The following is a 14,546-nucleotide window of genomic DNA, read 5'->3' as shown; positions in this document are numbered from 1 at the left end:
GAGACTTTTAAAGGAAAAAGAAAGACGATGCACGTTATGTTCAGTTGTTATTTAATGTTTTGCTAATAATCACAATCTTCTGTTGTGAAACTAATGTAGGAGGTGCAGGTAGATGGTGTGCCAGCTATGAACAAATCAACTATAGTCAAGACGACACAACATGATAACCACAATCCTAGAGAATGATCGAAATCATTTTGTACCTTTTATACTCGACCAATGAAAACTTTGAACAGAATTTAGTCATATTAACAGAAACGACATTATCAGCTAAACAAACTGCATACAAAAAAATGAATAAAAAGGAGTAAAAGTTTTACTAAATATATTTCAGTAACATATTTACTAGACAAGGAAACAAGAAAAAGTGTGGCTTTGCCATCAGGTGCAGTAATCAGTGATTAATTCCCCTTGACAGATTCAGGTTCTTAGTTTCATGTCTAAAAAAGAAAAAAAGGAAACAAAAACCCTCCTCTGATTTTTTATAGGCACAAATAAAAAATATATTTTTTTTAAAGCTTATGTTGAAATAAAAATAATAAAATCAGGAACCACAAAATATATCTTTAACACACAAGTACCCTCTTAGGAAATGCATACTGTTCACGTTAAGTGCCAACACTATTAAACAGTGACTTTGTTTTACAGTTAAACCTTCCCACACCAGAACACAGATTAAAAGATAAATGTGCAAAAGAAATGATCAGTGTCTCAGTGTCGCTTATTTTGTGCCCTCTGAGGTTGGCAGTCCACATGTTCCAGTGTCCAGGGTTTACACCCATTCGTTTCTGTGGGTACTTTTAATTTCGGCTTCGTTTGCGCTGAAGCTTTACGGGCTGCTGTTTGCTGACGTTTTCCTCCCACTCATAGCAGTGGTTCACCCGGGCATAGCTCAGCAGACATGGCAGCTCGTCCTCAGTCTCTGTGTAGTGCTCAATCAGCTCAGCCATGGAATTGAATTCAGTCTTGCATTTCTACATTTATAAAAATAAATACATTAAAAAGGACACCAGTTACACATGATTATGAGTCAACTATGACATTTCTAATCAAATACAAACAATTCTATTATTCTGGTTTTAGAGAACAATATTGTCAATTAAGGTAGGTGCCAAGTGGAAACCTCCAGTGCAGTTCCCCCAAAAAGCCACTTGAGGGCTCTACTTAAAAAAAACAGACTGTATAAAATTTGGAAGTCGGCCACTATAAAGTCCTGATGTACAGGATAGCCTCGAGCTTAGTGTTTTTGACCATCACATTTTAATATCACATGGAAACAAACACCCCTTGCTCTCCACCGCACTCCTAATATCAACATTTCATAAAAAGTAAAAAAAATCCATGTTTCAGTAAATGTGAACTGAAACTATGAACTGAGCCCCAACTCTTCTTACTGACATCATAGAGTGAAAGAACTGAGGGAAATTTTATCCACAGACCTCAATTTAATTGGAAGTCTCTGCAACCACAGTTGCCGCCCTCTGCTGGCCATTATAGTGAATGCGTATTTAAAGCGCTTCTGCGTTAAATCAGATATTTCAATATTTTGCCCCCCCCTCTTTTCTATCATTTATGAAAAATATAATAGCTTGTGAAAATAAAGTAACCTGTAAAAGAGATTATATTTAATCATAATCCGGTTTTCACATCATGTATATGAGCCAACAAAATAATTACCTCCAGCACGAATTTCCCTTTACGGGTGTTTTCAATAAGGTGGGTGATCGGTCCTGAGGGGAAGCGAATGATTAGAGAGCCACATTTAGGTTTTTTTGGATGTTGGCACAGAAGGTAGGATCCCAGAACATCATCTGCAAGCAGTGAATAGCTGCTCTCACTGCAATACCAAGAAGGAAAATCACAGATGTAGTAACAGGAAAGTGACACTTGTGAATGCAAAGATGTATTTGATGTGCGATATACTAACGTTGCGATACCAGCCCAACACCACACTGCCTGAGCTAGTGCCTCTTCTGTTTCGGCCAAGCTTGGAGCCCGGGATCGTTTCGCTGGTGACTTGTCTAGATCCTTTTCTGGTTTTGATATAATAAGAGATATAATGTAAAGTTAGATTTTATAAAGGTGGAATATTGCATCACCATGTGACGAGGAAGAAGCATCCCAGATGACCTCAACTCAGTGGAAACTATGCAGTGATGATGATGAAAAAACCCCTCAAAAACAAAGAAACATTATCCAACTTTTAAAAGGAACATTAGTAACAGAAGTAAAATGTAAGCGCTGTAGAAATGCACAATTACCCATATGAGATGAAATCACTTCATTATGCAGACTAAAATTAAAAACAAAACAAAACCCTGACACCACAGCAGTGAGTGCCCTTCACCAAATACTGATGAAGTCGCTTTACCTAATCAATTCTTTGAACCTCGATAGCGCTCTGTGAACACTCGGCCCACCTTGAGTTACACTCAGTTGATCCTGAACGGTGCGCTGCTTGCGTGGCGTGAAAGTGAAGGAGCGGTAAGCACCAGAGCGCAGCACTTTGGTGCGTATGACTTTCTTGCGCATCAGGGAGGGAGAGGAGATGGGAAAGACCTCATCTTGGCTGCTTTGTTGGTCATCTGAAGACTTTGGAGTTTTCTGTAGAGAAAACATCACATAGTTTGTACAGATCATTTAAATTTTGAGGCATACATTTGGAAACTGCAGATCTGCGCAAAAACTTGGGTGAGGTAATTTTTGGAGACATGGGAAAACATACAACAGCACTGATAAAAGCTTAGCGCTTCAACACCATAGCTGACAACGTTTAGTCAAGCACAGGCATCTCACAGAGATGAGGCAATTGCAGTGTCATAGTATTGCCAACCTCTCCATGTTGGAACAAGTCTCGCTGCTAACTACAATGCGGTGAGACTGGCTCAAAACAATTGAATGCTACCAGATCCACCAGCAGATGCGCCTATTATTGTGTCACACAGGAAGCATGGCTTCAAAGGTGATTTCTGAAGATGCAACAGTTGGTTGGGATCAGATCTGAGTTTAGCACAGAAAGGAAGATCAATAAGCACATTTCCCATCACTCTCTAGCCCAAACCTGTGTGATACTGGAGGGTTTTATTTGGAGTACCATGACAAACTGATCAGTACTGACCACATTTAATGGATTTAATTTCCTCTAATGTGTCAAAAGGTCAACAAACTGTGACAAAAGCTTCTGATGACAGCAGAAATGTTAGCTTTATTTTAATATCGGCATTACTTCCTTACTCTGGGCTGCTCTAAAACAGTTTGCCTATCAAGATAACGAGAACGGAAATATAGAGACTCAGTTTCAGTGACACCATTAACGCAAACCTCTAATGTAAACTTTAAAAGGTTGTTCTCATTCTCACGTCATTAAAACACATGACCATTTTAATCCTTTTAAAGCATCGCTGTCAAAACCCCGCAACTATTTCAAGCACGGACCAAAACTATGCAAGCATTGCATATTTGTAGCAATAGCATGGAAACTTTCTATGATAACAGACTTGAAAAACAGAGAACAGAAAGAAGACAAAGTAAACTGCTAAGTACGACACAAGTAAAAAGCAAAATCACAATGCTGCTAACTCTTTTTAGATCGCTTGATGGAAGTTCTGTTTTAACCACTTGCATGTGTGCCTTTGCTGTGCTCCACCGAGATAAAACAATGCTCCTTCAAGTTGACTTTAGTTTCATGGAAGAGGGTGAAGTCCCAGCGAGCCAAATCTGGCAAGTAGAGCAAAAACGTGTGTGTTGGTCTGGCCTCAAACTTCCTGTCAGTGCACCATGAGTGGACACACAATGGCAAATGTTCTTCCTCTGTCTGGAGAAGTAAGATATTATGCATTTTTAAAAAAAGAAAGAAAAAAAAAAAAAAAAACTCTTGCATTGTTTGATTTCTGGGTCGTAGCCCATCATCACCTCTGGTAATGATTCGGCATGATAGTTTGAACTGACTGGTAAGCAACATGGTGATATCACAAAACACACATGTTCAAGCAGTCAGGACAGGCCTTCCACTCAGTGCAAGTAGTGCCAGAAGCAGTCCATAGGTGCATAAAGAGATAACCTTGAATGGGGTTGCAGCTAAAGTGTAATCAGTCATTGTTTCTGCTTTTTATGAGCAGAGTTAGAACACCTTTAATCACACACTTTAAAATATACTGTGTTTGATAGAAGGACTTTCTGTCCAGCATGGGAAAGCAGCAAACAGAAAGCATTAAATACATATTTACTGCGTGCTCTAACTATAACAGAACAATGGAGAATCCTTACTGCTCTGGCGTGCCTTGCTTTAAAGACATGGCAGTAGAGCTGGGTGTCTGGGCAGCCTGGGTTATGCGCGACGAAGGCAAACTGTGAATCGACGGGTCGGGCCGTGGAAAGAGAGATTCTCCGCAGAGCGTGGGCCATCAGGAGGATCTGCACACAGGGACAGGTCACGAGCAATAAGGGACGAAAAGGAGAGCGACGTAAACAGGTCAAAACAAATTAACTGTCATTTTCTCTACTTACTGTTTCGTCCTCATTATACATTTTCACACCTTTAATGGAAAACTTTAGGGACACTGGCCGTCTTCTCTTGCATGCCTAAATGAATACAGAACTGCATTAGGTACAGTCGTTATCATCACATTCATAGGTTTAGATAGAAAGATAAAGACTCACTTTAAGGGACTTCAACTGTGTGTGCAGCTGCTTAATCTGGTCATCCAAACAGTTGTCATCCACAGGAAATGAGCCTACATACTTCACCAGTGAAGACAGGAGGTTAAACAAACACTCACACAGACACACAAACCCAAAGTCATATTTCCAGACATACCTCTGCTGATCGTGTCACTGTACTATCTTCTCTCACCGGTGCCTCACCCATCGTGCCCTGTGAAAATCCGAGATTTCAACACTTGAAGTCCCGAGAATTTAGGACTCCAAGCAGCAGAGTGAAGGAGATTTAAAAACAGGTTGAAAACATGGGGACTAAAGTTAATGTGCGTTAATCTATCCTCTTGATACTCAGGAAAACATGAAAGATGAGTCGCTATTAAACGTAAGCGTAGCAGTCGCAAGAGCCTTATTTTGAAGACGCTTCTCTGGGTGCATTAACGTCGCAGATAAACCTGCTGCTACGAGAGGCTCGATTGTTTTGTTGAGATTATCCGCCTCGAAATGCGCAGAACAGCGGGCGAAACCCAGAAAGACACAAACGCGTGAAAACACTAAACTTTTGAAGGGTTTCCGCCCTGTGGAGTCCAGCAGCAGCGGCAGGAGCGGCAGGCTACACCGGGGCGTCTCCACCTGAGCGCACAGGTCCCAACAGCACCTTCATATCACAGAAACTCACTCTGAGAGTCGCAACTAAACCCTCCTCATCCACCTCGGACCGCTCTGCTTCTTCTTGGCACGCCGACACAACGCACACCGAGCCCCCCCCACCGTGACACTTTTACCTGCAGCCGTTACCGCCAGGTGTGCAGCGGTATTTCGAGGCGGAGTTTAGCTGAAGAAAGGCGGAGGAAGAGGAGGAGAAGAAAGAAAAGAGGGTGTACGTACGTGAGAACTAAATCGACCAAAACATGAAACTTACGGAAGATGGCTCAATGAATCACATCACCCTCCCCCTGAAGCGGTTTCTGTCCACTCCGCCTGACATTCCCACACAGCGCGCAACAATTCAAGCTCACGCAGCAAAACCAAAAATGACAGTATGTGTCATTAAAAGTATTTAAAAATCATACTATATTAATTTCTAGTTAAAAGCTGTGCACTGAAGGGCCACTGGGTAAAAACATAAAAAAACCGAAGTCACTACGTGGCTCTAGTTTTAAAGTATGCTTGATGTTCCTACAGTCTCCCAAGACGGCAGCCTCGCCGATAACACTAACGGAGCTTTTCTACACACTGCGATTAAAAAATAAAATCCAGAAACTCTCAAAGTTCAATTAACTGGTAGGATAAGATTCTTATTCTACAATCGAAATAAAAAAACAAAACCCTACTGCCCCATAAAGAGGGAAAAAACAATGATATAAAGAGAGAGAGAGCACTGAAACTTAGGCGGCAGACTGCTGGATATTCAGCCCAGTTTGTAGAAGACACTCCTGGGTTCAGTACTTCCCTCTCTTAGACTTGCGAGCAGACTGCTTGCTGCTCTTGGCCCCTTTTTTCACTGCGGGCTCTGCAGGGGACGACTCTGCGGGCTCGGGCCGTTTGGATCCACTTTTGGTCGCCTGCTTTTTAGCTGCGGGCGCCTCAGGAGGCGACTCTTCGGCCTTGGAGCGCTTGGACCCGCTCCTTGTCGTCTCCTTTGTGGCTGTAGGCTCCTTGGGGGACGACTCCTTGGACACAGGTCGCTTGGCCCCCTTTTGTTTAGCTTTTTAACAGCTGGTGTCTTGGGCTTTTTTGCAGGGGCGCCTCTCTTGACAGGTGTGGCTTTAGATGGCGACTCGGATTCCTTCTTAGGGGCTGATTGTTTTTTTCCCGAGCTCTTGGCCGAAGATGCTGCTTTCTTGGCTGGAGACTTCTTTGCGAGCGAACGTCCTCTGCCTTTAGCTTTTGACTGACTTGCGCTCGAAGATTTCTTGGTTGGAGGAGGACGACGAGCCTTGGGTGGAGGCCTCTTCTGAGGTTTCCTAAGAGTCGTTTTAACAAAAAGCAGTTGTTAAAAATAAATAAATAAAAATCATTCTCCACTTGAATTGTTGATCATTGTGGGATGGACGGCTGTCATTACAAAAGAGTGGACTGATATATAGAGTAGGAGCCATCTTTAAACGTTTAACTACAAGCATGTAATTAGGAGTCGAGCTGCAACAGGTATATGCACCTCTTACGGGCTGGGGCTTCATCCTCAGACTCTTCCTCTTCTTCTGATTCTTCCTTGTCTTCGTCTGAAGATTCAACTGTTCGCCTTCGCTTGGTTGGAGGTGCAGCGTCTTTCTTTGGAATTTCTTTGAACTTGTCTGGGTACAGGATGGTGGGACTAAGGAGGTGAGAAGAAAAAAAAAGAAAAGAAAAAAGGATCAGACATCAAGAAAAGAAAGAACAAAGAATTCCAGAAGCTGCACAGACAAAGCTCCTTTATCAGACAGAAAGAAAAATAAATAAAGTATTAAAGGGTTGGGGATTTCCAGATGCAAGTGAAATACCTTGGGTAAAAAGGGAACGACAGCTGATAGGTCCCGTTGAAGCCGTGACCAGTAATCTGCTCCATCCATCCAAGTACTTTACACTTTGTCAGGGTCCTCCGAAGATTGGCCACTAAAGATTAGAGAGAGAAAAAAAGTTCTGTTAGTGATGCCATTGTTGATGCAAAAAAGTTTGAACTGAAACTTGTGCTATGTGTGTTTGAGTTGTTGACTAATTTTTTAATTTTAAAAAAAAGAGAAATTATAGTCATAATTAGCTGCAGATAGCAGATAATCGTGCAGATCCTCCATCATCCTGAACAGCAGCTGGTGACAGTAGTCCTTGATATGCTATGCAGATGATGATGAACTCAGCTCAGTTCTCCACCACCTGCAGGTTCTGAATGGGTCTCAGATAATATGGAAGAAAACACGAACTACAGTCGGCAGCTGCAGTTCACGGTGAAGGAGTTTAAGTCCACAAAACAGAGGGACCGCAGAATGACACTGAGAACCTCAACAACAGCGACCCGTCAGTCTGCTGTTAATGAAACATGGCTAGCAGCAAATTAACTTTCAAAATAAGAGTGAGTGGATAGTTTACTAGCAAAAAACCAAAATCATTGCAGAAGGCTGAAGGGCTCAGTCATAAGAACCAGGTTTAAAGGGGTCACCTCTTGCATTCCTTGTGATTTGTTTAAAGAGAAAGCAAGTGTTGTGTCTAGTTGTAGTTTCAGATGGTGCAGCATGTGTAGATAAGCACCCTTATTATGTCCATGTACTGCAATCAGCCTCAGGAATCCTGTTAAGCCACGTAGGATTACCTAACTTACCTAACTGGTACTCCTTTCTGTCCTTGTTGGCGTCTAAAAGGTATCGCCTTAGAGTTGTGGTGCTGCAGGTTTTAGGTTCATTCATGGCTGTGATAGCAGTTGTGATGGCGTCCTCCAAGGTGCCACCCTTGAGCAGGACCTTGTTGCCGGTACGCTTCAGCTGGTGGGTATAAGCATTTTAGGAAACAAAGTCTGCAGCTCTCTCACATACAAAGAAACAACCTGTCGTTTACCTCTATGCAAAAGTATAAAAGAACAATGAAGCCCGAGTGCAGAATTTCGATGTTAAAATCAATCAAAGAGCCAACATTGGCACACCTGTAGCCCCATCGGGGAAATGGCCTCAATGTCATAGATTCAGTTTGGGAAAACGACTTGTCCCACAGTGAGCATTTCCCACTCGTAAGAAATGGACACACTTGAGGGTATATTTGCAGCATCTGGACCTCACGTGGCACCTACGTTTTTTTTGTTGGCAGTAAGTTTCACTACTCTGTAGTTTGTGTCAATCACCTTGTTAGTGAGACACTCCAACAAACGGTCCTGCTTTCTCGGGAGAACTGTTTGGTGCCTCTGTGCCTCCCCCAGTTAAATTTGTATGTTTAAAAATGCTAAATGGAAAGGTTCTTAGAACACTTTTCTACTCTCTTTGGAGCACTCAAAGCGCTTTATACAACATGCCTCATTCACACAAGCACTTATTTCTGTCCCTAAGTGGTTTCTAGCTAACATTCATACTCGGATGGATGCAGCTGAGAGGAACTTGAGGGTCATATCTTGCCCAAGAATACTTTAGCATGCAGGTTGGACTTGCCAAGGATCCGAACCACCAACCTTCCAATTGGTGGATGATCTGCTCTACATCCTGAGCTTGCTCCCTGGTTATATGGGCGAGAAGCAGGGTGCACCCTGGACAGGATGCCAGAATTTGCAGGTCTAACACCACATGCAGCAGTCTAGCACTAACATTTTTAACATGTTAGAAGTGGTCCTCATCTTTAACATACATGTGGAATATATCTAATGCTCTCTACACAACCATTGCGGATTAACAAAGTTCTTACCTGGTACTTGCAGTGTCAGTAATATGGTATCACACGTTTTTTGCAGGCAGGATGTTGCGGCTTTGCTGTAAGACCAAAAATGGGAGCCACTTGATGCATGGCTTGACTCATCGGTCCTGCGTGCAGGAGCTGAAGCGCAAGGTGGAGGAGCTGACTGGTATCCCCTGTGATGTGCAGAAAATAATGGTCGGATACCCACCCTCCAGCCTTGATCTTCGGAACGGAGAAGCTCACCTCAAGGACTACCCTATCAAATCAGGTATGCTAACAGGCATCCAACATGTGCCGAAAACATGGACCAAATTCATTTTTTTTATTTATGAAACTTTTAATTACATCCTCTAGTGCAGGGGTGTCAAACTCATTTGACATCACGGCCCACTTTGATAGTAAGCAGGCCAGACCAGTGAAACTGCTCCTTTCTGTCAGTGTAAAGAAGTTGCATATTTAAATGTTTTTCTAAATAATAAAGAAAAAGCTGCTGTGACAAAGTACGAAGTTGAAATCTCTTTGGAAGTGAGATTTCGGGTGAACATGGGGATCTGCGCTCTGCATTTCTTTTTGCAGAATCGGTTTACCTGATGTTTTAGCTGTTCAGTGGTTGTTGAGTAGTATGTTACTTTTCCTATGAATAGCCATAAGGGAGGGGTTTTTTATCGGTAGGAAAAGCTGTAAAAATTATGGAAATACAGTTAAAAGTCCAAAATGTATCCTTATGCTTGTTTGTGGTGAGCAGCAGATCAAACAAATTAACAATTATAAATGGCTTCAACTGCACATTCAGGCCTGTGAAGCTTTATATAGAGTTTATTTTACGGAAGATTCATTACTATGCTGTAAATTTAGTCTTTTTCAAGGAAGCAATTTTTCCTAAAAGCCATATTTTTTATACATTTTACTACTACTGGTGAGAAAACAGATGAGCTTTAAGGCCTGGGCAAGTTTGAAACTTTTTGACCTCCACAGTGGAAAATGACTGAAAATTAAAATGGGTATCAGTTTAGGCTTCTCCTAATTTTATAAATTCTGCACTCAGCTTTGAAGTCTCCAATATCATTGAAATGTACCTGTACCGCTACACTTGCTGTCTTTGAAAAGTTTGCCCCCCTTTCTTCTTTCACAATTCATTTTACATTTCATAATGGTATAATCCCAGTCTGTCTTTGCATGTGATTGGCCACATAGTGTGCCCATCAAAATAAAGTCCCACCTCTGCCTGCATAGATTCTCAGCAGGGTTGAAGAAATCAGCTCCCACATACCAACGGGCCCTTAACAGTTGACATATGAAATTATCTCGCAGGCCGATATAATTGTATTGTATGGAGGCTGCACGTATGACACCCCGACTCTAGTCTTTTTGTTCGAATTTATATACCTGTGATGACAGGTTAAAATTTAAGTATGATTTTAGAATAGGCAGTCTTTGTAACTTCAACTTTTAAATGCTTATAATATAAGGGATGTTCTGTGGTGTGTTTGAATTCAGCCCACCTCTGGTGCTTTGGGATGTGGTCAGAAATATTAGAAGCAGAAATTTTTGAGTTACCGACTCTTTGATTTTTTTTGTATGCAATAGACATTTTAGGGACATCTGTGCAAAATAATCAGTTACCCTTCAGACAGATATACAGGTAATGTTTTTCCTCTTCCCTTTCCAAACCAAAGTCTGACAGGGATGAAAAGTGTTTTCATTGGTGTGTCTGTCGTCCTATACAGGAGACACACTCATCGTTGAGGAGGAAAAAAACAAGCCAAAGCCTCAGGATCGTCCCGCTGTGACGAAAGGACCTAACCTCGAAGTTTCACCTGTGCTGGCACGCCGAGTGGTCCCAGCTGACAACTCCTGCCTCTTCACCAGTGTTTATTACGTGGTGGAAGGCGGAGTGTACGACCCCGCCTGCGCCCCTGAAATGCGAGGTCTCATTGCCCAGATAGTCTCGAGTGACCCCGCAGCTTACTCTGAAGCGGTGCTGGGGAAAACCAATGAGGAGTACTGCACCTGGATAAGACGTGATGACACCTGGGGAGGAGCCATCGAGGTATCAATCCTGTCTAAGTTTTACCAGTGTGAGATCTGCGTAGTGGATACTCAGACAGTGCGAGTAGACAGATTTGGGGAGGATGCTGGCTACCACAAACGCGTGTTGCTGATCTATGATGGCATCCACTACGACCCACTGCAGAAAGAGATCCCCGGATCCGACACCCCACCCCAGACTATCTTCTCGACCACAGACGACGTAATCCTGGCCCAGGCCCTCGAGCTGGCAGATGAGGCTCGCCGCAAGTGGCAGTTCACAGACGTTAACCGCTTTGCCTTGCGCTGCATGGTGTGTCAGACAGGCTTGGTGGGACAAAAGGAAGCTCGTGAGCATGCCAAGGAGACAGGCCACACTAATTTTGGTGAAGTGTGAAAGTCTTGCTGTCTTTCTTTTGCTGTATCTCACAAATACAACAACCACCAACCCCCATGCCCTGTGTCTGGCAACTCTGTGGGTCTGTCTGCTTTTGTGATCCTCTACCTCACATTATCTGGCAACATCTTTGGAGACTCTGCAGGTACTGTGTTCCGCCTCTTACCTGTTCAGTATTACTTTTTAACTACTGTCAGTTCTTACAGTCAGAAATGCTACTGCAGTGCTCCAGTGTTAGAAACCATAATATTCAGATCTCTTTAAACTGGGACAGGATGCAAAAAATTCTTAGTAGTTTCGATCTGGTAATATTACTCATGGACAAGTTCACGGTGACATAAACCAAACAGTTTAGGATGTGTTATCAATGCAACAGATTGGCAGAACCTACCCTTGACGAAACAAAGATGTGCGAACAAAGAATTTTAAAACAGCCACTAAGAATTATTTGCACAGTTATGTGATCACATTCACTTTTGTCTTAAACACAACAAGCTTGACTGTTATTTATCATGTTGGTTATGTAGCATGTTTTTTTTATTACATTGGGTGCAGATGTAAGTAATTCTTCCATTAATTTCCTTAAATTGAAACATTTGAACTGTTCAATATAGATGGCCTGAGTTAATGCTAAGCAGGATTCTTCTAAATTTTAATTTAATGAAAAATCAATCAAACCGACCTAACCTCCTGAATATCAGTAGTTGTTTTTTTATTGTTTTGGGGGGGGGGTTGGTGCAAGAACCTTAATAACTATAACTATGGATCCTTCATATTGTCAATATTTTCTGAGTTGCATGCTGTAAATCTGCACAGGTGTGACTCAAAATTTGGCACTTTGTTTAATCCAGAAGGATATGACGACTAAAAGAAGATTCAGGTATCAAAATGTAGGTTAGAAAATTAGACCTTTCAAGGCTACAACTTGTTCTGATCAGCCACCTATCCTACATGGTGATGTGATCCTATACAAATAACCATTTGCGTAACAAACAGATAACTCATTGCAGACACCAATGCATCTCTCTGTTACTCTGCGTCTATCGAAGACATTAAATGCAATGATTTGTCCCTTGATTATTATTAAGCTCAAAGGTACACTATGTTTGGTATGGTTGGTGGTATGCATTTTGAATACAGTATCATACTGCAAGTGCAAAATTGGTTTTGGAGGATCTTTTGGGGGTGGTGTTGCAACATTGATTGTGAGTGGGCTTGACTAAATAAGACAAAAAAAGTTATGGTGCTGTAAACGAAACACTTTACAAAATCTGTAGCTCATTTTTCTATATTTGTGCTGCAGGTTTTGACGAGTGTTTTTCTTGTCTTTGTTTTTTGTAGTGCACAAGTTTGAAATGCTGTAAGAACTGTTTTCTGTTGTTTAAATTATACTGCATACTTTGAAAAACCATTCAAGCATTATATTTGTAACAAATCAAGGTAAGACATATACAGTATTTTAAGATCTTTTTTTTCCTTGTAAAGGCTGCTCATAATGTCCTTTGCTAATCAACATCAAATATTTCCATCTTACGTTTATAGCTCTGGGTGGATGTATTACAAGTAAAGGTACATTTAGTTTACTGTTTTGTATGTTTTATAAAAACTGCCCCTCCTGTTTCACTGTATGAATTTTTTTCTTCCCCCACAACAGGGGTCTGTTCTCACATTTTAAGCTAGTCATCCATTATCTCTTTGCTAATTTCTTTGACATACACTGGCTATAAGGATGAAGAAAGCACTTGTATTAAACTTCAAGTCAAAGATTTGAAATTGATAACTGTGGTTAGTTCTCATTGTGGCAAAACATGGTGTTTGACGGGTCTTTGGCAGAATTGTTGCCATCAGCTTCACAGTGGAGCCTTGACTGGACAGAACAACTTTTTTGTATGATTTTTTTTTTTTTTTTTTTTTTTCCCCCCCTTATCCCACCTCATCATCTACCTTAGGTATTTTAAACGCTGGTCAAAACTGAATAATCAACTTGATGAAACCATGAAATGGCTTTGTTGCATTTTGTATTTGCCATGTTCTCATGATTAACAATAACAGTGAATGTTGCACACAAAGCACTACAGAATAAACTGGATTTACTTGATTGTTTTGTTTTTTTTCTTCAGTGTTGTCAATTAAAAAATATAGCAAGGAGGGTTGTGTAAAAGTTGCTTTGTGTCAACTATACTGGGTTTACTCATGGCTAAATGGGTTTAAATTCTGCAGTGCTTGATGAACAACAAGGTAAAACAAACTAACAAAGAGTTAAATAGTTTTCAGTTTCCCTTGTGACAAAACTCAACCTGAGATGATGCTTTGTTGCTGCCGCGCTTCAATGGGTTTTAAATAAATCTTTAAAGATATTTTTCTTTAAATGGTTTGATGCAGGGGGACAAAAAAGCAGTGTGAAATTTAAAGGTTAGAATCTTTTTGTACATACAAATGGAAAGTAACATAGATAATGCTAATTAATTGTGATATTACTGTGACAACTCCATTATCTTATGACTTTATCTAGTGGATTGCTACTAAAAATAAATCCCAACTGGCAAATTTACACTGGTCCTGTGCCATCATTGTCGGATTACACTACCCGCATGTTATTTTAAGGAACATCTACCCTTTCATAATAGGATTTAGGATTTATTTACTTACTGTTTGACCAACAGTAACAGCTACCACTGCTACAAAACACAGCCTAGGAATTAGTTTTTTTGTCTTTCTTTTAAATAATGTGATATTTTAATGTGTCATAAAACACTACAAACCTCTTTACAAATATTTCATATACAACACCCCATTTACAGCTTTACAGTTTCTTATTTTGGTTTATGTGAGTTTCAAGACTTGCACAAAGGATGCAATTCATGCCCGTTTCAGCAATCAGAAATGTACTGGTTCAGTGTAGCACTTTTTTTTCCCCCTGAAACAACAGCTACCAAAAAAAGAAGGAAAAAAATCACTCCACTTGCGGAAGTTAACACCAGCTGAAATCCTAACTTCAGCTTGCAGTGAGATTTTGGCTGTGTCCCAGATCTGAGCTTTGTTAGCAAATAAGGTAACTAATGTGCGTTAGCACTTGCATAAATAGACTTTTTTTTTTTTTTAAACTAATTGGCAA

The 14,546-nt window shown here is 41.1% G+C and overlaps 3 protein-coding genes across 5 annotated transcripts; 1 reads left to right on the top strand and 2 right to left on the bottom strand.

Annotated features, from left to right (window-relative positions):
• Positions 1–34: 34 nt before the first annotated feature.
• Positions 35–5,710, bottom strand: LOC100703348 (SH2 domain-containing protein 5). Of its 3 annotated transcripts, none has more exons than XM_019359091.2 (9): positions 5,579–5,710; positions 4,817–4,873; positions 4,660–4,740; positions 4,507–4,581; positions 4,267–4,413; positions 2,421–2,604; positions 1,928–2,033; positions 1,678–1,837; positions 35–974 (listed from the first exon to the last, which is right to left on the bottom strand). In XM_019359091.2, exons 2-9 carry the CDS (start codon positions 4,865–4,867, stop codon positions 801–803), a joined length of 978 nt encoding a protein of 325 aa, XP_019214636.1. In that variant the 5' UTR covers positions 4,868–4,873; positions 5,579–5,710; the 3' UTR covers positions 35–800. The 3 variants fall into 3 exon arrangements, with proteins under 3 accessions (XP_019214636.1, XP_019214637.1, XP_019214635.1); XM_019359092.2 differs by lacking the exon at positions 5,579–5,710 and adding an exon at positions 5,217–5,505; XM_019359090.2 differs by lacking the exon at positions 5,579–5,710 and adding an exon at positions 5,336–5,502.
• Positions 5,711–5,796: 86 nt separating this feature from the next.
• Positions 5,797–8,229, bottom strand: LOC112841644 (heterochromatin protein 1-binding protein 3-like). The gene is made up of 4 exons (XM_025907142.1): positions 7,952–8,229; positions 7,140–7,251; positions 6,818–6,973; positions 5,797–6,623 (listed from the first exon to the last, which is right to left on the bottom strand). Exons 1-4 carry the CDS (start codon positions 8,034–8,036, stop codon positions 6,158–6,160), a joined length of 819 nt encoding a protein of 272 aa, XP_025762927.1. The 5' UTR covers positions 8,037–8,229; the 3' UTR covers positions 5,797–6,157.
• A 625-nt stretch (positions 8,230–8,854) lies between these two features.
• On the top strand, positions 8,855–13,529 carry LOC109202238 (ubiquitin thioesterase OTU1-like). Its single transcript, XM_019359095.2, has 3 exons — positions 8,855–8,885; positions 9,062–9,274; positions 10,734–13,529. Exons 1-3 carry the CDS (start codon positions 8,870–8,872, stop codon positions 11,429–11,431), a joined length of 927 nt encoding a protein of 308 aa, XP_019214640.1. The 5' UTR covers positions 8,855–8,869; the 3' UTR covers positions 11,432–13,529.
• The last annotated feature ends 1,017 nt before the right edge of the window (positions 13,530–14,546 follow it).

This window comes from Oreochromis niloticus, linkage group LG5 (genome assembly GCF_001858045.2).
Source record: "Oreochromis niloticus isolate F11D_XX linkage group LG5, O_niloticus_UMD_NMBU, whole genome shotgun sequence".
NCBI lineage: Eukaryota > Metazoa > Chordata > Actinopteri > Cichliformes > Cichlidae > Oreochromis > Oreochromis niloticus.
The sequence above is the reverse complement of the archived record's forward strand: the minus strand, read 5'-3'. Positions and strand labels throughout refer to the sequence as shown.

Coding starts and splice junctions, on each gene's coding strand:
- LOC112841644 (XM_025907142.1), bottom strand. CDS start 8,036: ATGAATGAACCTAAAACCTGCAGCACCACAACTCTAAGGCGATACCTT. Junction 7,252..7,951: donor CAGAAAGGAGTACCAGTTAG/GTAAGTTAGGTA, acceptor TCTAATCTTTAG/TGGCCAATCTTCGGAGGACC. Junction 6,974..7,139: donor TCGTTCCCTTTTTACCCAAG/GTATTTCACTTG, acceptor TCACCTCCTTAG/TCCCACCATCCTGTACCCAG.
- LOC109202238 (XM_019359095.2), top strand. Junction 9,275..10,733: donor GGACTACCCTATCAAATCAG/GTATGCTAACAG, acceptor CGTCCTATACAG/GAGACACACTCATCGTTGAG.
- LOC100703348 (XM_019359091.2), bottom strand. CDS start 4,867: ATGGGTGAGGCACCGGTGAGAGAAGATAGTACAGTGACACGATCAGCA. Junction 4,582..4,659: donor CACAGTTGAAGTCCCTTAAA/GTGAGTCTTTAT, acceptor GTATTCATTTAG/GCATGCAAGAGAAGACGGCC. Junction 975..1,677: donor AAGGGAAATTCGTGCTGGAG/GTAATTATTTTG, acceptor TTATAAATGTAG/AAATGCAAGACTGAATTCAA.